At 53.7% G+C, this 22622-nt stretch overlaps 4 protein-coding genes across 8 annotated transcripts; 1 reads left to right on the forward strand and 3 right to left on the reverse strand.

Annotated features, from left to right (window-relative positions):
* Positions 1–3: 3 nt before the first annotated feature.
* PDE6G (phosphodiesterase 6G) lies at positions 4–6318 on the reverse strand. Its single transcript, XM_006064204.3, has 4 exons — positions 6200–6318; positions 1524–1767; positions 1028–1068; positions 4–589 (listed from the first exon to the last, which is right to left on the reverse strand). The coding sequence occupies exons 2-4, from the start codon at positions 1667–1669 to the stop codon at positions 513–515; spliced, it is 264 nt and encodes an 87-aa protein (XP_006064266.1). The 5' UTR covers positions 1670–1767; positions 6200–6318; the 3' UTR covers positions 4–512.
* Positions 4833–6379, reverse strand: OXLD1 (oxidoreductase like domain containing 1). 2 transcript variants are annotated; one of them, XM_044938691.1, is made up of 2 exons: positions 6245–6379; positions 4833–5393 (listed from the first exon to the last, which is right to left on the reverse strand). In XM_044938691.1, the coding sequence occupies exons 1-2, from the start codon at positions 6254–6256 to the stop codon at positions 4992–4994; spliced, it is 414 nt and encodes a 137-aa protein (XP_044794626.1). In that variant the 5' UTR covers positions 6257–6379; the 3' UTR covers positions 4833–4991. The 2 variants fall into 2 exon arrangements, with proteins under 2 accessions (XP_044794626.1, XP_006064267.1); XM_006064205.3 differs by having other exon boundaries at positions 6200–6331.
* On the forward strand, positions 6358–12033 carry CCDC137 (coiled-coil domain containing 137). The gene is made up of 6 exons (XM_006064207.3): positions 6358–6578; positions 6953–7086; positions 8526–8748; positions 10168–10250; positions 10371–10450; positions 10703–12033. Exons 1-6 carry the CDS (start codon positions 6442–6444, stop codon positions 10922–10924), a joined length of 879 nt encoding a protein of 292 aa, XP_006064269.2. The 5' UTR covers positions 6358–6441; the 3' UTR covers positions 10925–12033.
* Positions 11979–22599, reverse strand: ARL16 (ADP ribosylation factor like GTPase 16). 4 transcript variants are annotated; one of them, XM_025279707.2, is made up of 5 exons: positions 22467–22599; positions 22239–22297; positions 21677–21790; positions 20984–21099; positions 11979–12311 (listed from the first exon to the last, which is right to left on the reverse strand). In XM_025279707.2, the coding sequence occupies exons 1-5, from the start codon at positions 22597–22599 to the stop codon at positions 12143–12145; spliced, it is 591 nt and encodes a 196-aa protein (XP_025135492.1). In that variant the 3' UTR covers positions 11979–12142. The 4 variants fall into 4 exon arrangements, with proteins under 4 accessions (XP_025135492.1, XP_025135489.1, XP_025135490.1 ...); XM_025279704.2 differs by having other exon boundaries at positions 20969–21099; XM_025279705.2 differs by lacking the exon at positions 11979–12311 and adding an exon at positions 20536–20823.
* Between the last annotated feature and the right edge of the window lie 23 nt (positions 22600–22622).

Genomic DNA, 22622 nt, shown 5'->3' on the forward strand with positions numbered 1-22622 from the left:
TGGTGGGGAGCACGGCTAACTTTATTTGAAACAGGACAGCGAGCATGGGCCACGTTGGAAAGCTTCCTACTGGTGTGACTGGTCCAGGGGGTTCTCATTGTCTGACGCCTGCAGGACTCCTGGCATTCACCTGCTGGCCCAACGGCTTCAACTGGGAAAGGCTAGTGAGGGGAGCCCGTTCTCAGCCCCAGACAGTCAGGCCAGGAGGCGGGGTGTGGCAGACACCAATGGGAGGCCTGCCCTAGCTTTCCAGCCTGGGGATGAGAGGGTCTGTGGACCAGTGTTTCTGGAAGTTAAGCAGGGCCTGGTTGCCCCGAGAGGGTGCCCTGAAAGGAGCTGGTGGGCTCCTGGTAACTAGCGTCCAGGAGGCTTTAGGCTGCTGCCCTGTGAGGGTCTCCAGACACAATCCAGACACTCTGGACCTCCCAGGGGCACAGCTCTCCTCACAGAAATCTTGAGCAGGGGGTCAGGGTGGGCAGCAGAGTAGAGGGGCCGAGGGCGGGGTTCCAGGGCTAGATGATGCCGTACTGGGCCAGCTCGTGCAGCTCCAGGTGGTTGAAGGCCTCCCACGGGCAGATGACGGTGATGTCTGCAGGACAAGGGGGCAGCAGGTTGAGGGTCCCATGGCCCCCAGTGCCGCCATGCCCTCCGGGCCCTGTTGTCCACACCCCAGTGGTGAGAGTACAAGGTCCTTGAGCGTAGAGCCCTCCTCTCAGGACACATCACCTCTGGGGGGTATCAAATGGGTGCCTTGCCCAGGAAGAGAGTGGGTACAGCAGGCCTGGAGGAGGCGGGGCGCAAGGTGGGCCTTGCTGCTGGTGAGGGGGGGTTGGGGTGGGGACAGCAAGAGCTTTGTTCCTCCCAGCCCCTCCAAGCACCCACTGAGTAGGAATGACCCCACTCAGGTGGTGTCTGAAGCTTGCAGTCGGGAAAGGGAATGAAGCACAGCTAGGGGGAGGTGCCCTCTGCCTGGGGTGGGGGGCTGGGCGAGTGGGGGCACCTAGGTGGACACTTGTGGTTGTCATACCTGTTCCCAGGCCTTCCATTCCAGGGATGTCATCACCAAACCTGCAAGGACAGAGCAGTCAGGGCCGATGGCCAGGAAGAGGGGGGAGGGGGGCGTGTGTGGACTTGAGTGCAGGTTCCTGGGAATGTGGTGTGTCTGAGTGTGTCCTAGGTGTGTACAGATAGGGCTGCGTGTGCAGAGATGCACATCAGTAAGTGGGGTGCTGGTTGAGTGTCTGGGTGACAGTGTGGGTGGGTGTGCTTTCCAGACCTTTCAGCAATGACAGCTAAAAAGGACCCCCCTCCCTGTCCCCAGGGAACGGGGACCCTGAGACAGGCCGGCTCAGGCCCCCGAGAACTGCCCCACCCACTTAGGAGGATGAGATCGCCTTCCACCAGAAAAGGGTGGCTGAGGCCCCACCCAGCCCCCCCCCCGCAGTGCAGTCCCCCTCCCCCCTGTACAGCTGGTGGGCCCTCCACCCCCCTCTCAGAGCCACCCCTCCCACAGCTCTGCTTACCCTTGGACACCTTTCTTGGGGGGCTTGCTCTTGAACTGCCTGGTTTGCCGCTGCTTAAATTTCGGGGGCCCTTTCCTGGGAGTGACGGGTCCCCCCATCACCCTGGTGGCCGACCGGATCTCGGCCTTGGGTGGCTCCAGGTTCATGGCCAGGTTGGCAGAGATCCCGCAGCGACCTTCAGCTTCTGGACTCCCTCACACTCTGGGCCCTCCTGCTTCCAACCCTCCTCGCAGGTCTCAACTCCCTGGAGCAGAGGAAACCCTGCAATATGAGACCCACCAGTCCCCAGTAGGACTTGGACGGCAGTCCCCTGCCCCGGGGAGCCTCTGCCAACTGCACCTGGGGCCCAAATGAGGACCAGGAACGGGGTGAGAGTGCTGGGTGGTCCCCAGGGGCACCCTCCTGATGGCTTCCTCCTTCTGCATTCCCCATCCCAATCTCTGGGGTGGAACCCTCAGCCTCATTTATGGGGGCATAAAAGTAGCCTGAGAAATGGGAGGGCAGGGGAGGGGCCTGTGTCACAATGAAACCCCCAACTGTGTAGCTGTGTAGCCTTGGTTCCAGCAGCGTCTTCCCTCTGCTGGTAAACACAACCCCTCCACCCGCCACCACTCGCTAGGTGCCAGCAGCACCTGCTGGTGTCCTTGAACCCACTGCATGGAGTGGCCTCCCTTCCTCCTCTCCCCCAGAGCTTCCCCCTGGATGCCCTAAACCCTGGTGACCTTGGCCAGAGGAAGCTCACCTTCCTTTAAGCCTATTAGCACCAGAGGGAGACGCTAATCTCTCAGGAGGTTGAGCCCAGAAGGTTCTGGGGCTAAGTACACGACACAGCCAGGAGCCGTAGCTACCCTGGCACTGGATGCCCCAGGCACCACCTCTTGTGGCCCCTTTTCTTGTCCCCCATTTGTGGGCTGCAATGCTTGACTTCTGTCTGGGGCCACCGCCTGCTGCCTGCTAGAGTTTAAGGGCTGAGACCAGTGGGGAGGCAAGGGCAGCTGGTTCTATCAAGACCAGTGAGGAAGGCCTGGCCATGAGTACCAGGGCACCTAGGGTTGGATGGGCCCCGCTGTGGACCTCCCCTCCCTAAGTTTTGGCCTCTGTGCTGGCACCAGCATCAGCCTGAGAGGAACCGGGGATCAGGGGCCAGATCTACACTGGGTCCAAGGTGGACAGCAGCAGGTCTGGTGGCCCTGGCAGCTCAAACCCCACAACACCCGCTCCTCACGGCCCAGACGCTGTGGGCCCAGCCAGACCCTTTCGCCAGTCCCAGGCCATGGGCCTGGTGGGGGCAGTTCTGAGACCTGATGGAGCTCCAACTATCAGATGCTATCCCATGGAAACCGCTGCCTGAGCTGCCCTGGCTCCAGCCTGGCCTGTGGCTTGTGCCCATTTAGGTTGGTGGAGGGTGTGTGGCCTGAGATTCCGAGACCACTGCTAGCCTGGGGGACAGCCTGCACCACCACCTGACATGGGGAGCAGAGGATGTGATAGGCTGGGCGTCCTCTCTGAACAGGGCAGTGGGTGGCCACCCAGAGACCCAGACCTCAGGATGGTGGTGAAAAGCCCACCAGCTCCCCACCCTCTAGGCAGATACCCACTAACACCCTTGGGTAAGTGGCCACCAGGAAAGGCAACCTGGGAAGGTTGCTACTCACCAGGTTCTGGGGCAGCAGGTCTCAGGGGACCATGGGTGTGAGTGGCAGGCCTCCCTCAGCAGGGTGCCGGCTGGGCATTTATCCTGCAGCTGGGTAAGCTGATTAGGATTGTGCCTGACACCTCACTAATGAGATTGTGGGGTTGGGTAGCACTACCGAGGATTCCCCGAGATGGGGGAAGGGGCTCAGGTGCGGTCAAGGGAAGGATAAGCTGGGGACAGGGTCAGGACAGGCAAGGGATGTATGATCATGAACAACCAGCCTCTCCTGTAGCTGCTTGTTTTTAAAAAAATATTTATTTGCTATGCTGGGTCCTAGTTGTGGCATGCGAGATCTGTAGTTGCAGCATGGGAACTCTTAGTTGTGGCATGTGGGATCTAGTTCCCAGATCCGGGGTTGAACCCAGGCCCCCTGCATTGGAAGTACGGAGTCTTAACCCCTGGACCACCAGGAAGTCCCTGAAGCTGCTCATTTTTGAAGCAAAGATGACACGGCACTGGCTGCCATCTCAGGCCTCTCTCCGCTTTCAGTCCTGACTGCCGAGGAACCCCTTTCTGGCCCCCAAAGCCAGGTAGCCTGGTCCTGATTCACTTCGGTGGGCTCACCTCTCATCCCTCCCTCTTGCTGTGTGTTCTAAGGAACTCCTTCCACCCAAGGGCCTTTGTACCTGCTGTTCCCACCACGTGGTACATTTTCTACATCTCTCGCCTTCCCCCAGCTTCCTCCTCCTGGGACTTCACAAAGATCAACCCCAGGTTCATATACACATAGAAAATCTTTCTTTTTTTTTTCCATAAATATGTTTTATTGAGAAATATACAGTAACTTCTTCCTACATCTCTGAGATTAACTACCTCTATGTTGTAGACCCCTTCAGGGGCCTCAGGCCCACTAAGGTCTGTTGTGCTTTTGTCTCCCAGGAAATCTCTTCCTGGGCCATTTTCAAATCCATAGGGTATGATCGAAGTAGATGCTCTCTGACATAAAGTGTAACAAACCTGTATTGCTACTATCATGTTTCTCTGAAAAAACCAAAGCTGATTCTGGATGACATCATTAGCCGGCCAAGATAGCTGGCACGACTGGGTGTATCCTCAGGCATTATTAGCACGGCAGCATGTCTTATGGCTGTGTCGTTTCATTCTTTTGTCCACAGATCTGCCTTAGTGGAAAATGCTGGCTTTACATTGAAGGCCTCTACCTGGCAAGGCCTGTTTTATCAGCTCAACTCCTTTGTGAAGTCGGATCACAACCCTAGCTTTTCTTTTAAATGAGGAGATAAAATAGGCATAAATTCGTTTAACCCTGTCTGTCCAGGCCACTGGTATCAGAGCTTGGAAGTCTGCAATTGGATGGATGGGACGCTTCCCAGGCCATCTGTGGGCATTTGTGCCCACCAGTGCTTTGCTAATGGCCACCTCACAGGACCAGATGGTCCTCCCTCTGCCGCACCACGGACAGTGACCAGAGCTGACCTGTGGGTGAGACTTCTGGGATGCTGGGACATGGAAGGGGGCCCCTGGGGTCATTGTCACTTGAATAGTCAAGGAAACAGGTTTATTTTCACCTTCACAGATTGGTGAAGGCTGTAGGTGCCCTGTGGACATATGATAATATGACATAAGCCTACAGATGATGACACAAAAGCCTGCTGTCTAACCACCACAGAGAACATATTTATTCTCAGGCAAAGTCAATAAACAGCTCTTCCTACTCCTGCCGACACCAGCCGCACGAACGGGCCGTGGATAAAGGGGGCGGTGCAGGATCCTGAGGAGGAGTGTGTCAGGGTGAGGGTGTCTGGCCAGGTGGCTCAGCCTCCACTCCTAATGCGGAGCTGGATCTCCATCCGGAGGAAGGCCTTGAGGTTCTCATCAGCCACGTGCTCCTCCAGGGCGGCCAGGGCCCGCTCCCCGCCGTCCTGATAGTGCAGCAGCAGCGCATCTGCGTACTCCACCCACACACAGTTGGGGCAGCCGCTCATGCAGCAGTTGGTGGGTGGCCGGAGCTCAGGTGGTGGTGGGTATAGGGGTCCTGAGGGGCCCCCACCCTGCAGGGAGGACTTGGGCTGCCCGGTGCCCGCTGCACCTGCTTGGGACCCCACTTCCACATGGTTCTTCCCAAACTCTCTGTGGGCTTCACGGACTTGGATCCTGCGAAGAAGGCTGCCGCCTCCAGGAAGCTTTTGGCACCAGTCCCAGCTGGACAGTGGCCCCTAAGGATGCAGATAAGCACATGAGTCTCTAGGAAGCTGGTAAGGCCCGGCCTGCCTCCTGCTCTGGGCAAACTTTGGCTTCCTGTCACTGGCAGGGGACTCCATGTCTTTCTCAGTTTCCTTAATTCCTGCATGATCTTAGACAAGTTACTTCTTCTTTAGACTCAGTTTCCCATTTGTAAAAGGGACATGATGCTTGGGATGAGGATGACCCATAAGTTCATGAGAGAGGCTGGGTTCAAGGCCTGGCACTAGGCAGGCACTCCAGCAGATGGTGAGTGGAGAGACTGTACCTCCAGCTAAGATGCCTTTGCCTGGTGGTCAGGACTGTGGCGGGGGTGGAGGCTTGTGAGCTCCAGGCCAAACAGCCACCTCTCCCTCTCCAACCATTACTCCCACATTTCCCTCCCGTGACCATCCTGACTAAACGCATCACCCCTTCATCCCTCTTCCTTCTGTCACAGGAGAAGCCCAAGTCATTCCCAAGGTCCAGGGCGCAGCCTTCTCCCCACCTGGAGCCCCCACCCTGGCCCCTTGCTCTGTCTCCAGGGCACTGAACACGGGCCCAAACTTTATTTCTCTAACTTCTCCAGCGAGGAGCATCAGCTCCTATTCACTGAGGTTTCCCCAAAGGCCTTGCACACAGCAGCTGTTCAACAGGTACTGGAGGGGGGTAACTAGAGCAGAACCCGCCGGCACTACCCCGAGGTCTGATCAGCGGCCGGAAGAGCGGGGCTCCTCGGCCCCTATGGGGCCCAGCCTCCCGAACACATCCCGTCCCCGTCTCCGTCCCCGCTTGTACTTGCCCCGCCGAGGGTAGCGGCAACCACCGTCCGGCCTCCCCCAGTTACCCTCAGCAGCATTGCCCGCGGCCTGGCTCACTGCGCACGCGCTGCAGGCGGCCGTGAAAGGCGGCCGCCCTGGCCAATCCCGACCCGTCAGGGAGCTGTACATCGCCGATGGGAGCAGGAAGCGGAAGTGGCGGGCGTAGGGCGGGACCGCGCGGGAGTGCGGAAGTGGCTGTTCTGTGAACCCCGTGCTTGCAGAGATGGCTGGACTCCGGCGCGGAGCGGCGGCGGCGGTGCCGGCGGGAACGGCAGGGTTTGGGAGACCAGGGCGACCGCAGGGCCGGAGGCAGCAAGAGTTGGGGAAGCAGCGCGCGGCGCCACGGCCGGGACCGCGCAGGTGGGTGCGGATCTCACCGCCCTGAAGACACCTCGGCGCCCCTCCGCATGCCGGGCACAGCTCGCTGCCGGGTCCGGGCGGTGGGCGTCCCGGAGGGTCAGCTGGGTCGGCAGAGGCGTGACGGAGTCTCCGGTGTGGCCCATGTCACCTTCCGGGCGCCGTCTTGTCATCCTGGACGAAGTCAGGTCCTCCCACGCAGGGAGACCGGTCCAGGGACAGTCTCCGGGCGGGCTAGGACGAGGTCGTGCTCCCTTGACCTGCACGCCCGAAAGCGGCCAGGTTAGCCTGCGAAGTTTCTTTCTCCAGGCTGAGCTTCGGTTTCTCTGTTTATGCTCCACTTGAGACCTGTCTCACCCCCGTGTTCTCCTTCACAGCAAAGAAAAGAAGAAAGTGAATTGCAAGCCCAAGAACCAGAATGAACAGGAAATTCCTTTCAGGCTGCGAGAGATTATGAGGAGCCGGCAAGAGATGAAAAATCCTATCAGTAACAAGAAGAGGAAGAAAGAGGGTAACTGCAGGCCTATGCTGGGTGGCCATAAAGCCTTGTGTGTTTGAATCCACTTAATTTCACAAGTAAAAAGAAATCTGCCAGGCTTGGGCAGTTCAGACGGTGTAGGAGCATGTGGAAGGCTGACTGAAGGCTGGTGTCACCAGGGCCAGAGCAGTGGGTGGCAGCAGGTGACAAGGTGGTTTCAGGTGAGGCTCCAAAAGGAGTCCCTGGGGCCTCATGGGCTAAGATGGAAGTGTTGATTTCTACCACTGCCCCCCAAGAGTAGTGGAGATACATAAGAGGGGACAGTCGGTTCAGATTTACTTGAAGAAAAAGGTTGCTATGTAAGGATTGAGGGGGTGAGAGGACACTGCAGGCCAGCCTTACTATGATGATGGTTCTTTGGACCAGAGTGCAGAAGTCATGGTGGAGAGAAGTGGATGGTTTCCAGAGGTTATGGAGGGAATTGATCAGACCCTCTGGGAAGCTCATTTCCACACCCCCCCCCGTCCCACCCCTTTCCCCAAGGCCAGGTAGGGTGCCCACCTGTCAGCCTCTCCCTGAATGCTGGGGGAATTGGGTCCAGAGTGTTTGTGTTTCGTGTACATGTATAGCTGTATGTGTTCCTAAACATGACACTGATTTTGCAGCAATGCTGTTTTGTCATTTCTTTGTAAACCTTAGCCTTTTTATTGGCGGTTAGATGGCTGCCAAATCAATAGCGAAGTAAAGAATTGAGGAAGCAGAGGGGTAGAGGAGGTCACTGACCCAGATGGATGATGGCACATTCTGAACCATGCCCTATAGAGTCAGCACTTTTGGGGGGTTAAATTATTTTTAAAAATATAAACTTATGTATATGGTGAAATCAGTTCTGAAAGGTATGAGTTGCGGTGTCTTTGAATCCTTTTCCCTCCCCCTAGAAGAAACCACTATTCATCTTCTTTTTACCTTCCCAGGGGAAATGTTAGGCCTATTTTAGTTATTCACATGTTAGTCATACGTATTTCACATTTCACATATTAGTAAAAGCTGTACTTTCATTCTGTACATTGTTTGGTGTCCTGGGTTTTCCCTTCCAGTGTATTTTGTAGATCTTTCCATGCCCTTTCCCATAACTCCACGAAGCTCTCCTCAGCAGTTGTGCAGTGACACCTCTGGATGAACATAAGGGGATTCATTCAGCCGATCACCTAGTGACGGACACTTAAGGTCTCATCACTTTTTTCAGCTGAGCTGCAGAGGACATCTTTGATGTGTGCCAGTGAGCTGTGGGGATGCTACCCCAGGGTGCCCCCAGCTGGCATCTTAGAGATTGTTTAGTTCCCATATGAGCCTGCTGTTCCCTTTCTGCAGCCTGGGGAGGGGAGATGAACATGGGTGACCAGCCCAGCACCACCCAGTCCACCCCTCCTGCCTTCATCACTCTCCCCTCTGAGGTCTCCCTTTGTCCTCAGCCCAGGCGGCCTTCAGTAAGACATTGGAGAAGGAAGCAAAGGGGGTGGAACCAGACATTGCCATACCCAAGTTCAAGCAGAGGAAGTGGGAGTCCGACAGGGCCTATGTCCGGCGCATGGAACAGGAGGCCCAGCATGTGCTGTTCCTCAGCAAGAACCAAGCCAACCGACAGCCCGAGGTGCAGGCGGCTCCCAAGAAGGAGAAGTCAGAGCGGAAGAAAGCGTGAGTGGGAGCTGGAGGGGCTGGGAGGCAAGGCTGTGGGGTTCCTCGAATGTCTTCTACATTGACAGCATCTTGTTGCCAAGGGGCACCCTCCTCACCCCATGATTCAGAGCAAGCAGGACCTGGTGTCAGTCTCTGTTTTTCTCTGCACCTCAGCCTCTTGACCTGGGAGGCTCTGAACCCACAGAACTCTGAAAGCCTAGCCTTCAGAGTTTGTCTGTGCCTCTCTGTGGAAAGCATCAAGGGATCCAGGAGCCAAGCGAGGGCTAGCTGTCCCCTCCAGCCCAGTCATTGTAGGGAAGTAGAAAAAAGGTGAGGCTCCTTCCCAGGAGTGCTTGCAAGCCACCAGGGGGACTGTTCCTGCCCCACAGAAGTCAGTTTCCAGGATTGACCTTTCCAGCCCCAAAAAGATTTGAGAGCCTGTAGCTGTGTCATTTGGACAAGTTCTGTGATCTCTCAGACTCAGCTTCCTGGTGGAGATACTGGCACCAGGAGGAAGCCCACCACCAGCTGCCCATCCCTACTCTCAGCCCTGGAGAAGTCTAGGACACAAGCTATGTGATACCTTCTTGAGCTTGTGGGTGGGGGCTGGGACAGTGGTTTTAGCAAACAAATGCTTTTTGAGATGTGTTTCTGCCTCTACTGAAACTTTCGTCATGAACCAAGCCAGGCTTTCATCAGAAATTTCTCTGAAAGCAGCGACTGCCTGGGCAGCCCAGTGCTGCCACTGCGAGGGGCATGAGTTCCATCCCTGCTTGGGGGAACTGAGATTCTGCATGCCATGTGGCATGGACTTAATTTAAAAAGAAAGAAAAAAATTTCCCTAAAGCTGTAAAAGTTGGATTGTTCTCAGCTTTGTGGAGTTTCTCCGTGTCCACTTATAGTACACATACTCATATTAACCAATGAAAATAACATCACACAAAACCTGTCCCAGGTACCAGTAAAAGCCACAGTGATCTCCAGCACTCATTGGACGCTGATTCCAGTAACGGTAAGGAGCCACATCACACATGCTACTGTGCAGGGCCCTTGAGACCCAGCAGCACGGTTGACACTTGGGGCAGGTGATTCTCTGGGGTGGGGGCTGTTCCATGCCCCGTAGGACAGTGAGCGGCATACCCTGCCTCCACCCATGAGGTGCCAAGAGCACCCCCACACACACACATTGTAACAGCCCAGGACATCTCTAGACATTGTCAGATGGCTCCAGGGCTACTGATGCTGAGGACCCTTGACCTAGAGCTTTGGGAGGGTCTGCTGGGTTCAGGAGTGCTCTCTGTAGGTCGTGGGGTTTGGAGGTAGCCCCCTGGGGTCTGCCGTGGATCATCCCTCGTGAGCAGGGGTGACCTCTGCCTCTTCCCGAGTCCAGTGAACCGAGGGTTTAGGAGTAAGAGCAGCACTATGCTCTCTTCCCAGGTTCCAGAAGCGGCGACTGGACAAGGCTCGGCAGAGGAGGGAGGAGAAGGCAGCAGAGAGGCTAGAGCAGGAGCTGCTCCAAGGTAGCTTTTCCGGAAGCAGTTGTGTTGGGGTCAGTGGGTGGGCTAACAGTGGCTCTGGGTGCCAGGGCTGCGGGGCTTGTGTGGGCAGCAGGCTTCAGCTGTGCTCCTCTGCCCCTCCAGACACGGTGAAGTTTGGTGAGGTCGCGCTGCAGCCGCCAGAGCTGACCGCCAAGCCCAGGATGAGCATGAGTAGGGACCAGGTAAGCAAGGGTTCCGGGAGTTGCCCTTTTTGCCCCTTGATGCTGCAGGGTCCAGGGCATACAGGAGAGCACCACGTTCTCACGGACTGACTTTTGGACTTTTGAACTGACCTAGATCCTTCCTGGCGTGCTGTGATTCATGGGGTCGCAAAGAGTCGGACACGACTGAGCGACTGAACTGAACTGAGACCCTTCCTTAACCTCCCCTCCTTCCCGAACCTGTGCCTCAGCCTCCCTCTCTCTGTTCTTCAGCCTGGCAAGAAATCACTGATGCTGAAGAAGCTTTTAAGCCCCGGCAGTGTGTCCCAGCCTCTGACCACCTCGCTGGCCAGACAGAGGATCGTGGCGGAGGAGAGGGAGCGGGCCGTGAACGCCTACAGGGCGCTAAAGAGACTGCAGCAGCAGCGGCAGGGGACTCAGTCGCCACAGCCACCCCACCTCCCTCCCGGGAAGAAGCCAGGGACGCAGCTGTGATGAAGAGGGACCAGAGCTGCTGCACCTCGGCTGGAGCTGGACAAGCAGATGGCCTACAGTCGAGAGTCCTTTCCCAGGACATATCCTGGGACTCAGGTGGGGGAGTGGGCTCCTGTGTTTTTTCTCCCTAGAGACTGGTCTTTCAGGAGTGACCATCCACTGGACCCATATCTCGCACAGAGCATCATCTGTCTCCTGAGCCCCCATAGATGGAGCCACCACCTGGGTGAGATGCAGTCAGCATCGTTCCCTTAAGCCTAGCGTCACATGCAGCTTTGTTCTGAACACACAGGTCCAGGCTGAGACACAACCCAGGGCCACTTTAGGGAGGGCCAATCCCATAATCCTGTCCCTAAATGCCAGTGAGTTGTAGATACTGCTGACTCGATAAGCGAGGCTCTACCGGATTCGACAGAGCCACACGGCTGGAGCCAAAGCCAGACAGCAGGCTGGTGTAGGGCAGGGGCAGGGGGTCAGCATCTAGGCCACCTAGACCACTGTCATCATGGTCCCCACAGGGCAGGCAGCGCCACCCCAGCTTATGTTGGGGTGCGAAGACTAAGCCACCCACACCGCGGATGGGGAGGCTGAGTCCTTATATCATCAGGGTCTCTGGGGAGGACACGGCGGAGCTCTCTAGCAGGTCAAGAGTGGCTAGACAGCAAGGACAGGGGCCCAGCTCAGGGCTCTCGTGATCAGAGGAGCCATGTGAGTTTCTGCTAAGGGCAGGGCCTGGCAAGGTTTGAACCTCCCACGGGTGCCAAAGGAGAGCACCTGGGTTTAATTCTCCTGCTCAGGTGTGGGATATAAATGAGAGCATGGGGATGTGGCTTACAGGCTGCTAGCAGTCGAACATGGAGGGACAGGGTCAGGGCGCTCATCGCCCTGTTGGAGGTTGACAGCCGCTGGGCTGCCTTGCTCTCTACAGCTCAGGCTCCTCTAGCCAGCAAAGACGGCCTGGGCACCTCAGCCAGTGCTCGGCCTCAGCGCTGGCCAGGGTGGCCTGAGAGAATGAGTGTGGAGTGGTATGGGGTCTGTTTTGCTCTTTCCCAAGTTTGTATTTTATGCAGTGAAGTTTATTTTTGAATTAAAAGATTGAAGTTCTGGAAGCTGTACCTGGAATCAGGATGTCACTCTCTAGGGAGTGTTTCTGCATGGTGGGTGGCCCCAGCCCTTGCATGGAGCAGCCAGGTGCTGGCTGGCTGCAGTAGCCAGGACTCACCCCCCATCACATGGCAGTTGGGGCGGGCAGCGCATCTCTCGTTCAGTGCTGGCATCCTTCTTACAATTGGGTTCTGAGACAGGCAGGGCAGTGAGAGCAAGGGATGAGGTGGAGCCGCTGAGAAACACCAGTGTTTCCTGGACGCACTGTAAGTATGGATTGAACCTGGGAATGAGGAAACAGGTCATAGTGAAGGAAGTTTGCCCTTGGTCACATGAAATGTGGAAATTATATTTCCTTAGACCCTTGTTGGAGTGCCTCTAAAAACTGGTCAAGTCGCCTCAGCTGGCTTTACCATCAGAGATGTCATCAGGCCCAACCTAACCCATGAGCGATGGTGACCAGGCTGGGGTCATCCCTCAGAGATGGGCCCCCAAGCTGGGCATCACCCCTCAGGAATGCACCCAGATTCGGGTCACCTCTAGAGATAGAACCCAGGTAGGATCAGCCATCAGGACATCCAGCCTGCGTTAAGGGTGTTGACTCTTAGCATGAAATAAGATCTTTGGCCAAAATGAGTTTATTGGAATCAGAATTTCAATTCAGAACAAGCAAACTGTGTGGCAAGTTGGAGGAGACAAAGGGAAGGTGAGCTTTTACTAGGTTTTAGGAGGAATTGATGCTTTTGAACTGTAGTGTCGGAGAAGACTCTTGAGTCCCTTGGACTGCAAGGAGGTCAAACCAGTCAATCATAAAGGAAATCAGTCCTGAATATTCATTGGAAGGACTGATGCTGAAGCTGAAGCTCCAATACTTTGGCCACCTGATTTGAAGAACTGATTCATTTGGAAAAGACACTGATGCTGAGAAAGATTGAAGGCAGGAGAAGAAGGGGACAATAGGGGAGCAGATGGTTGGATGGCCTCACCGACTCGATGAACATGAGTGTGAGGAAGCTCGGCAAGTTGGTGATGGACAGGGAAGCCTGGCATGCTGAAGTCTGTGGGGTCGCAAAGAGTCAGACACGACTGAGCGACTGAACTGAAGTGAGGAGGAAATGAGGAGGGATCTGGTTTTCCATTGGGTGCAATGAGTAGCTTGTTTCTGAATCAGAGGAAATCTTCCTGCTGGGCCTGTGAGCTGTGGTGCTGAGGGATGCATGCATGAGAGAGCCTTCCCTTCAGAGCTTCCCGACCCCATTCTGATTGAGCTTTCCTTTGCTCATTTCCACATTTCCCCCTCCCTTTTGATCCGGGTCTTTCCTTGAGAGCATCACTGATCAGTTTTAGTGGAATTGTGTTTTGTCCCTCAATGCCAGGACCTTGCCTGGACATCGTGTCCCACATCAGAGAGAAAGTGCATAGTGATTGACACTGAGTGCGGCCACGTTTGAGTAACAAGGAAAGTAGAAGGAGAAACTCTCAGCCACTTTCCCTGTTAAAATCATACCTTGTAAAGAAGGTACAGGCATCAGTAGTCCTCTCAAGGCACTGAGTCAACATCATTGTATTTAGTGTGCATTTCTGCAGGGGGTTGACCAGAAGCATGTACAAAGTTTTAAAACAGGGAATTCCTGGTGGTTCAGTGGTTAGTACTTTGCACTTTCCCTGCCAAGAGCCCAAGTTCAATCCCTGGTTGGGGAACTAAGATCATGCAAGCTATGCAGCATGGGAAAAAAAAAACAGAAACAAAAAACTAAAACTATGCAAAGCAGAATGCAAAAGTAATATATGACAACTAGCTTGTATGATGGTTCTAAACCATGACCCTAGACCTGAAGGTAGCTGAATAAATCAAAGGGCCAAGGAGAGTCAGGTGAAATTTGTGCTTGTTCCCTCATCTTGTGTAATTGAGTTTCTACTTCTCCAAAGGTGTTTATCCAAGTAGTAGTAGTTGTATTTTCTATTGGACAAATGCCTCCTTATTCATTAAGTACGAGATCAAAGTCTCTGTGGCTGTCTAAAGTTACTTTAGCAGATGAATCAAGCGATAGTTGTTGGGCTGCACAATTTCTGGTTATGTGCTTATTGGCACTTACTCTGACCTAAGGAGGTTTTGATGAGAACTGGCCAAATGACACAGACTTGTATAGACAGCACTTGACCAATAAAGTGGGTTCCTCAGTCGCTATGAAGTTCAAAAAGTGTTCCTTTCCAATGGTATCTGAGCCACAGAGGAGGCAGTGGCCTGGCTGGGTGGAAAAGCTTCAGTCCAATGAAGAAACATGCAAATCATTGTTGCTGTTTGGTCATTAAGTCATGTCTGACTCTTTGCAACCTCATGGGCTATAGCGCACCAGGCTCCTCTGTCCGTGGGATTCCCTGGGCAAGAATACTAGAATGGGTTGCCATTTCCTTCTCCAGAGGATCTTCCCGACCAAGGGATGGAACCTGTGTCTCCAGCATAGGCAGGGTCCTTTACCACTGAGTCACCAGGGAAGCCCTGCCAATACCAAGAATTATACCCATGAGATGGTGGGCAGCTCTGTGAAACCCACTTGCCAAACCTCGAATGGTCTGTCAGGCAATTTGGAGCGTCTGGGAGGGAGCCGCGTGGACACTTTCTGGATTGCATTTTCAGAATGTGACACCAACCCTGGATCCAATATCTTTCCACATAATGCTGCATAATTGCCTGATAGTGTCTGCTGAGAATTCATTACTTGGGAAAGCAACACTGAAGCCTGCACGCTGGTGTTCAGATTCATAACGTCCAGCACTGTAAACAGCGTGTCTACCTGCCCCCTCACTTTATCACCACCAGTCTGGTGTAAGGACACGATCTGTTCACTCCTGTTGGAAGAGCACTAAGTGTTGTGGGTTCAGTATCTTTTTTTCTTGATTTGCTGAGGTTTATTGGAGACCTCCACAATTGGGAATCGAGCTCTGAGGCAGGGACTGTTCAGTAGTACTGGGGTTGAGCATTGAGAATGTAGCTCCAGTATAGAAAATTCATTCCCAGTCTGGAGAGTTGTTTCTCTGAACCAATTAAGAGGGAGACTTGGAAAAACTGATTTCCTGGAGTCCCATCACTGAGAAATGTTCTTTTATAACCAGTGATCTGGTAAGTAAACTGTCTCTGAGTTCTGTGAGCCACTCTAGCATATTAGTTGAACCTGAGGAGGGCGGTCTTGGGAATCCAATTTATAGCCTAGCTGTCAGTCAAGAGCAGAGGTAGCAACCTGGGCTTGCAGTTGGCTCCTGAGGGCAGTTGTGCAGTCTTGCACCTCATCTTATAAAAACAGAAGGCATATAACTGCCCTTCGGGACATGCTAAATGGAAACCAGTAAGGGTGGCTGAAAAAGACCCTGATGCTGGGAAAGATTGAAGGGGGGAGAAGGGGACGACAGTGGATGAGATGATTGGATGGCATCACTGACTCAATGGACATGAGTTTGAGTAAACTCCGAGAGTTGGTGATGGACAGGGAGGCCTGGTGTGCTGCAGTCCATGGGGTCACAGAGTCGGACATGACTGAGTGACTGAACTGAAGGGTGGCTGAACCCAGTGTGGGGTAGAAAGTTGGGTGCCATGGTGGCCCTGTGTGGAGGGCAAGAGCCTGTGAGCACCCCCCTAGCGGCAGCTGCTGGGACTTTGGATGGGAGAACTTCTGCTTGAGGGGGGTTTACCACCTTGCCACCTGACAATAACTGAAGCTGCCCCAGTGACTGAAGGATATAAAATGATCTTAAGCTCCAGTAGCTGTCATGTCTCGGACAATGTCAGAGAAACACTTGAATGCCGGTGGCAGTGCCCAGAAGGTTTCCATATAGACATGGAAGTGGAAATGGCTTATGCCAGACCGAGCTGCCTGCAGACTGCAAGGAGGTGCAGGAAGCCTTTTCATCCGGGCGGACCCTGGAACCATGAGGAGGTGCTGGACTCTACTTGGGAGTCACTTGGACAGTGCCCTACAAACTGCTCTCGACTGACCAACAAAGAGCTGTTCACTTTGTAAACGGCAGTTCCAAGTTGAATGGACAGCATTTGTTTGGAAAGCTTCTACGTAAAGACCAGCAAATGGAGACTGACTGAAATAGGTTAAAAAGGACCAGCTTGTTTGGGCTAAATTACATGCATTTTTCCTAGCAGTGATGAAGCACTGAGCTGTAGAAGCCCCTGTGTTTGAGTTTTTACTGACTGGGGTAGCGGCCAATGGCCTGGCCATATGGTCAGGCAGGAGGGCAGTGGCCTCTTTAAGGATGTCCATTTGGGGCACAGTCCCATGGAAATCGATGATAACCATTTGAGGGGTGTGTTGAGTAGGACATGTCAGTGCGTATCAGAAGAACCCCTTTCCAATTTTGGAAGGTGGCTGGAACAAAGATACCCCATGTGCTCCCATGAGATAACTACCTGGGTCCATGACATCTGTGGACATGGGCACTGCAGCAACACTGAGATGGGCTGAATGTAGATAAACAGGCAGACCTCATTTTATTATGCCTCACAGATAACTTTTTTTTTTAACAAATTGAAGGTTTGTGACAACCGTATCAAGCAAGTCTATAGGTGTCATTTTTCCAAAAGCATTTGCTCACTTCATGTCTGTGTGTCACATTTTGGCAATATTCACAGTACTTCACACTTACACACTGGGGAACCAAGATATGTGTGTGGCTGACTTTATTATACTTGCTTTATTGTGGTGGTCTAGGACTGGAATACACAGCATCACAGAGGTGCCTGTAGACCTCTTGCACCCTCTGAGGTCCAAAATGCCAGTAACAATTGTCCTGTCTGCCAACGTGAGACACTGAGACCATGGATCTTCATGTGCCAGGTGCACTGGTGGGCAGGCCCTGAGCACAGGGTCACATCAGACTGGTGCCAGAAACCCAGGGCTACAAGGGGTTCTGACGTGAAGAGATGCCAACTCTGGACAGTGCTTTGCCGCCCTGGTGGTAGATGCAAATGCTCAGAATACTATGAAAGAATCACAACAGAGGATTTTGCACCAGTTTGGGCAGCTGACCATCACTTCATCAGACCAAGGAACTCACTGTGATGTCTACCGATGGACAGATATTATTCTAGATGTTTCTGTGAAGGTGTTTTTTAGATGAGATTAACATCAGTAGACTTTATGCATAAAGCAGATTACCTTCCATAATACAGGTGGACTTCAGTTAAGACTTTAATAACAGAAAAGACTGACCTCACCCGCACAAAGAAGGCTTTGCCAGCCCATGGCCTTCAGACTATAAACATCCCGTCAACCTGCTTCACCAGCCTGCTGCCCAGTCCTGCCGATTGTGGACTTGCCAGCCTCCACAATGACATGAGCTCATTCCTTAAAATAAATGTCATTCTCTCTTTCTCCTGTTCTCTCTGTTTGTATTAATAGATACACATAGGTGCTGGATCACAGCCCCCACCCCCAGCTATACCATCCAAAATATTTCCAGAGTATCCACTGGTGGCCAGACTGTCCCACTTAAGAACCACTGTGTATATAAATCTTTTCTGTTTCTTGCTGCTAGTTTGTGGTCTGCTTCATCTATGTCTTATACATTTCTTGACAGTTTACTCCTGAATATTAAAAACTATCACTTTGTGAATGAAAGTCACAATTCATTAAATTGTCTAACTTTACTGATATTTAAAAAATATTTTACTTTACTCATTTTTAACAGGTGGGCAACTGAATTATCTTAAACATATTGTTATATACTTATATTTCATACAAGTATAATGTATACAAAATATATTTGGTGATGACACAAGTGTTCCAGGCCTGCTCTTAGCGTGGGGGCCAGGAGGAGGCAGTCTTTGCTATGGTCCTTGGCTGATACCTGGGGGACTCTTGCCCACTTGCCCACCCACCCTCCCAGCCAGTCTAGGAATGAGGACACCAGAGGGCAGCATCAGCACTTTTGAGAACTCAGTACTGACTTCAGGGAGCCCTGTGGCATCCACATGGACTCTGGGGGTCCAGGGTCCATTGCATCGACGAGCTCTGTAGGTGACTCTGGGAAAGCAGAGTGGGGAGAACAGAATGGATGGGCTCCTCCAATGGCCAACCTTGGGAGGTGGTGTTGGGGCCTAGTGGGACCGCAGCATTCAGAAGCTCACCCTGCAATCTGGGCGAGTGGGGAGTGTGCACAGGTGGCACATTCTCCAGGGAGAACGACCAGCCCCTCACCAGATTCTCAGGTTCCAGACAGCAGAACAGCTCAGAACCTTGCTCCATCCCAGATGGGAAGATGGGTTCTGGGCAGCCAGCATGCCTTCCTGGGTCACAGTCACAGAATGGTCCCCACCAGGGCTCCAAACTTCTGCCGCGCCCATGTTCAGGTGTTACAAACACTGCAAAGCACTCTCCTACGGCCTTAGACTGACGCAGCCAGCCAGCGGCTCCCTCCAAAACTAGCTATTCTCTCCAGGTTTCGGGAAGGCTGTCTTTAAGATTGTTCAGGATGGCTTGCCCAACCCCAGGGCCTCTTCACAGAGAGTATTTACTCCATCTGAGAGCTGTTTCTCAGAACAACTGGGGAAACAGAAGCAGGCTGAGGATGTAGGTCAACTTGAAGCCCAGACCCCTCAGCCCACTCTCCTGGAGTGTGTACTGAGCCCCCTGCCTGGCCCCTCTGGGCCTGGACATCTGGCCCTGGGATCAGAGTGGGTGAGGCCAAAGCACAACCACAGGGGTGGCCCAAGCAGGCCAGTGTGAACTGTTCTGGCCCTAGAGAAACCGCAGGGTGTTGGGGCCCTGGGTCCCCACAAGGCTAAAGGGGGCCATACAGGCCTTCCAAAGGCCCTTGGAGCCCAGTGAGCTAGACCACCAGCTGAGACAGAGGAAGGTATTGTAGGAAAACTCACAACCACACTCAGAAGCAGAGGATTTCTTACTAGACTGCAGCAGGTTTAATAGCGGCCCCAAAGGTATGCCCAAGTTGTAACCCCCAGAACCTACAAAGAGGACCTGATTTGGAAAAACAATCTTTGTACATGTGATTGTGGATTTTGAGATGAACTCAATCTGGATTAAGGTGGGCCCTTGTTTGTGCTCAGCTGCTCAGTTGTGTTGACTCTTTGCGACCCCATGGGCTGTAGCCTGCCAGGCTCCTCTGTCCATAGACTTTTCCAGGCAACAATACTGGAGTGGGTTGCCATTTCCTACTCCAGGGGATCGTCCTGACCCAGGGATCAAACCTGTGTCTCTTGCAATTCCTGCATTGGCAGTCTGATTCTTTACCACTGTTACATCCTCATAAGAAGGAAAGATCAGAGAATGTCCCTGGTGGTACAGTGGGTAAGACTGCCTGCCTATGTGGGAACATGGATTCAAACCCCGGTCTGGGAAGATGCCACATGCTGTGGAGCAACTAAGCCTGAGTGCAACAACTACGCCCTAGAAGCCTGTACCCTAGACCCCGTGCTCCGCAACAAGAGAAAAGTCAAAGTATTAGTCACTCATTCGTGTCCAACTCTTTGGACCCGATGGACTGTAGCTCCCAGGCTCCTCTGTCCATGGAATTCTCCAGGCAAGAATACTGGAGTGGGTTGCCATTCCCGTCTCCAGGGGAGCTTCCCAATTCAGGGATTGAACCCAAGTCTCCTGCATTACAGGCGATTCTTTACCGTCTAAGCCACGAGGGAAGCCCACAACAAGAGAACCCATCGCAACAAGCCCATGCACTACTCTTAGCCCCAGCTCTCTGCAACTAGAGAAAGCCCTCACGCAGCAACAAAGACCCAGCACAACCAAAAAAATAATAAAAAAACAAAAAAAGACAAGAGTCAGGGATTCAAGTCCTGCAAGCCACAAGCCAAGGACACCATGCAGCAACCACAGCAAGGAATGGATTCTCCCTTGGAGTCTGCAAAAGGATCACCCCTGATGATACCTCAATTTCAGACTTCTGGCTTCCAATCCTATGACTGTTAAGTTTATGTTGCTACAAGCCACCGTTTATGGTGATTCTTTACAGGGGCCCTAGGACACAAATGCACCAGCAATAGATGTAGGTGTTTCCTGCAAGCTCTCTTAGCTGAGAACACAGCAGGCCATGGGGGAACTATGGCCTGAGGGTCTGGCCATGAGCTCACCAGCACCTCCCATACCCCATCAGAGCCTCTCTCTACCCTGGCCTACCTGTGGGATCCCTGACCACTGAGGCACCTCTGAGTAGTAAATGTTTACTGTTTCTAACCCAAAGCCTGGTTTTTCCTACCACACTGACTCATGTACCTGACGCTGTCTGTGGGGTATCCCACCGTTAGGGTACCAGAAACTTTACAGGTTGGAGCTTGTATCACAGTTGAGAGAGCAGATGTCCTGGGGAGAGGGGAACAATTCCCCTAAAACCATCCCAGGATGGTACAGGACACAAGCCACCTGGCAGGCCTGTCTTCCTCTCCCAACCCTGGAGCCAGAGGGCAGATATCAGGAGTTTCTGTAACCTGGGTGACTCAGTTTATCCATCACTGCAACTCAGCACAGAAACCCGTCTTCCAGGGCTTAGCCTGCTTTTATAAAAGCAACAGACAGCCGGTGGCCAAGCAGTACCGCCTCTGCCTTCTTGCCACAGAGCAGGCCAGCCATGCTTCTCCACCCTGCAGTCAACCATTGGTTCTGTGGGTGTCCTGGAGCCAGCGCAGCACGTCTGACAAGCCAGTGCCTTTCCAGGCACTGATTTCTAAGGTGGTGATGTTCTGCTTGGCACAAGCAATGAGGTCCGGGAGCCTGATTAACGACTTCATCTCTTCTATGGTCATGTAACAGGGCAGGTCACTGGAGTGAAAGCAGCACATATCAGAGTGGGCTGCCAGAAGCCCACCCTAGCCATCACTGTGCCCCTCCCACCCCCCAGTGCGCCACCCTCTTGGTTACCCTCTACAGGAGCTCCGCCCTGGGGCACACCTGCACTCCTGCTCACCTCACAGACACGTACATTTTATTGAAGAGAATCAGAACTGATGCTTTTGCAAGTTCTTCTGCCGACAGGAGACCCAGGAGCTGCACACAGGATGCGGAGAGCTGGGTGGGGTTAGAGGCATCCACCATGAACTGGAAAGAAGTGAATGGAGATTAGGGCCCCCCCTGGGATGAAATACCATCCTTGCCAAATCTCTATTCACATCACAAGCCTGGCTCAGGAAGAGCAAGGAAGGCTTCAGGAAAAGCAGAGGGGAGCGAGCTATGCAAGAATCACCAGTGTTATTTGTTTCCACCTACACGGAAGTCGCTCTACTCGTGTAGCCATTACTTTTACAAGGAGGTGTCCCAGAATTTGGGGCATAGATCTTGCCAGGATGGGATGAACCAGGGCATACATAATTAAAACATAAAACACACAAACACACCCAGAACAATAAGACAGTGAGTGGATGACACAGTTATCTGCAGAGAAGAAATACTGTCTTCAGCAACCCTTTGGTGAGCTTTCACGTTTGCCTGGGAGCAGCAGCATTAGGGAGCAGCTGGAGTCCCAGAGGGAAGCAGTTCTGGCCTGGGCCATGTTTCCTTGACTAGCATAGCTGCCTGGGAACCCAAATTCTATCCCACACAAAGTGAAACTGGGGACTAGACAACCCTGAAATGGGGACTTTCTTCCCCAAAGGAAGGGCAAAAGACTAGGACCTACCAGGAGAGAATGACAGTTTCCATAGTAACTGGACCAGATGGGGCCCATGCAGCCCCCCAGCTCCCGGATGGTGATCTTTTTTTGAGCCACAATGTCCGTTAAATTGGTACCCACCTGTGGAAAAAACCGGGATGTAGAGACCACTACAAGCACTTTCCCACTGGCAACTCCTGGAGAGCAATGTGCCCAGCCCTTTACACTGCGACCTAACCACTAACATAGGTCTTCTCAAGTGTTTAGGCTCTAAGGCAGAACCCACAAGGGAGGAGGTCTAAAGACGCTCCCCGGGGTGCAGGACCCACAGGGCTGGCTGTGACACCCACCAAAGGGATTCGCCCTGTGCGGGGAGCAGCAAACTCAATCTGACCAGTGGTGAGGGGCAGGCGGCTCCGGATGCCCTGCGACTCTGTCCCGGCGGAGCCAGGCTCCCCGCGGTGACGCCCACCACCTCCGGAAAGGTGTCTTGAACACACCCACCAGTCAGACCCTTGCTTCCCTTTAAAGGAACCCAAAGCTCTGCTAATCTCAAGGGGACCCACTTCTAAACCTGCAGGACGCCTACCGTGGGCCGCGTCGGGGGCGGATCGCCCAGGTCGCCCTTCCCATCCCGGGAACTCAACTGTGCCAGGAAGTCAAGGACTCTTGAGTGGGGCCAAGGAGGGCTCGTCGGCCGGACCCCGCCCCCAGCCCGAGCGCCCCCGACGCACCCCGCCCCGCTCGCGACCAGCGCCCCTCGGATCCCCACGCCCCTCCGGACCCCCTCCACCCCCAGCCCGGCGCGGAAGGATAGTCTGCAGGCGCTTCACCAACAGCGACTTCCCCACCCCCGTGGCCCCCAGGAGGAGACACATCCCGCTTCCCGCTCCACTCGACAGCCTTAGCTCCGAGAGCCACGCAAGGGCCACCCTCAGCTCTGCTCTCATCGGATAGATTCCGCTGCCGCGCA

The sequence above is a fragment of the Bubalus bubalis genome, chromosome 3 (assembly GCF_019923935.1).
Source record: "Bubalus bubalis isolate 160015118507 breed Murrah chromosome 3, NDDB_SH_1, whole genome shotgun sequence".
In the NCBI taxonomy this organism is placed as follows: domain Eukaryota; kingdom Metazoa; phylum Chordata; class Mammalia; order Artiodactyla; family Bovidae; genus Bubalus; species Bubalus bubalis.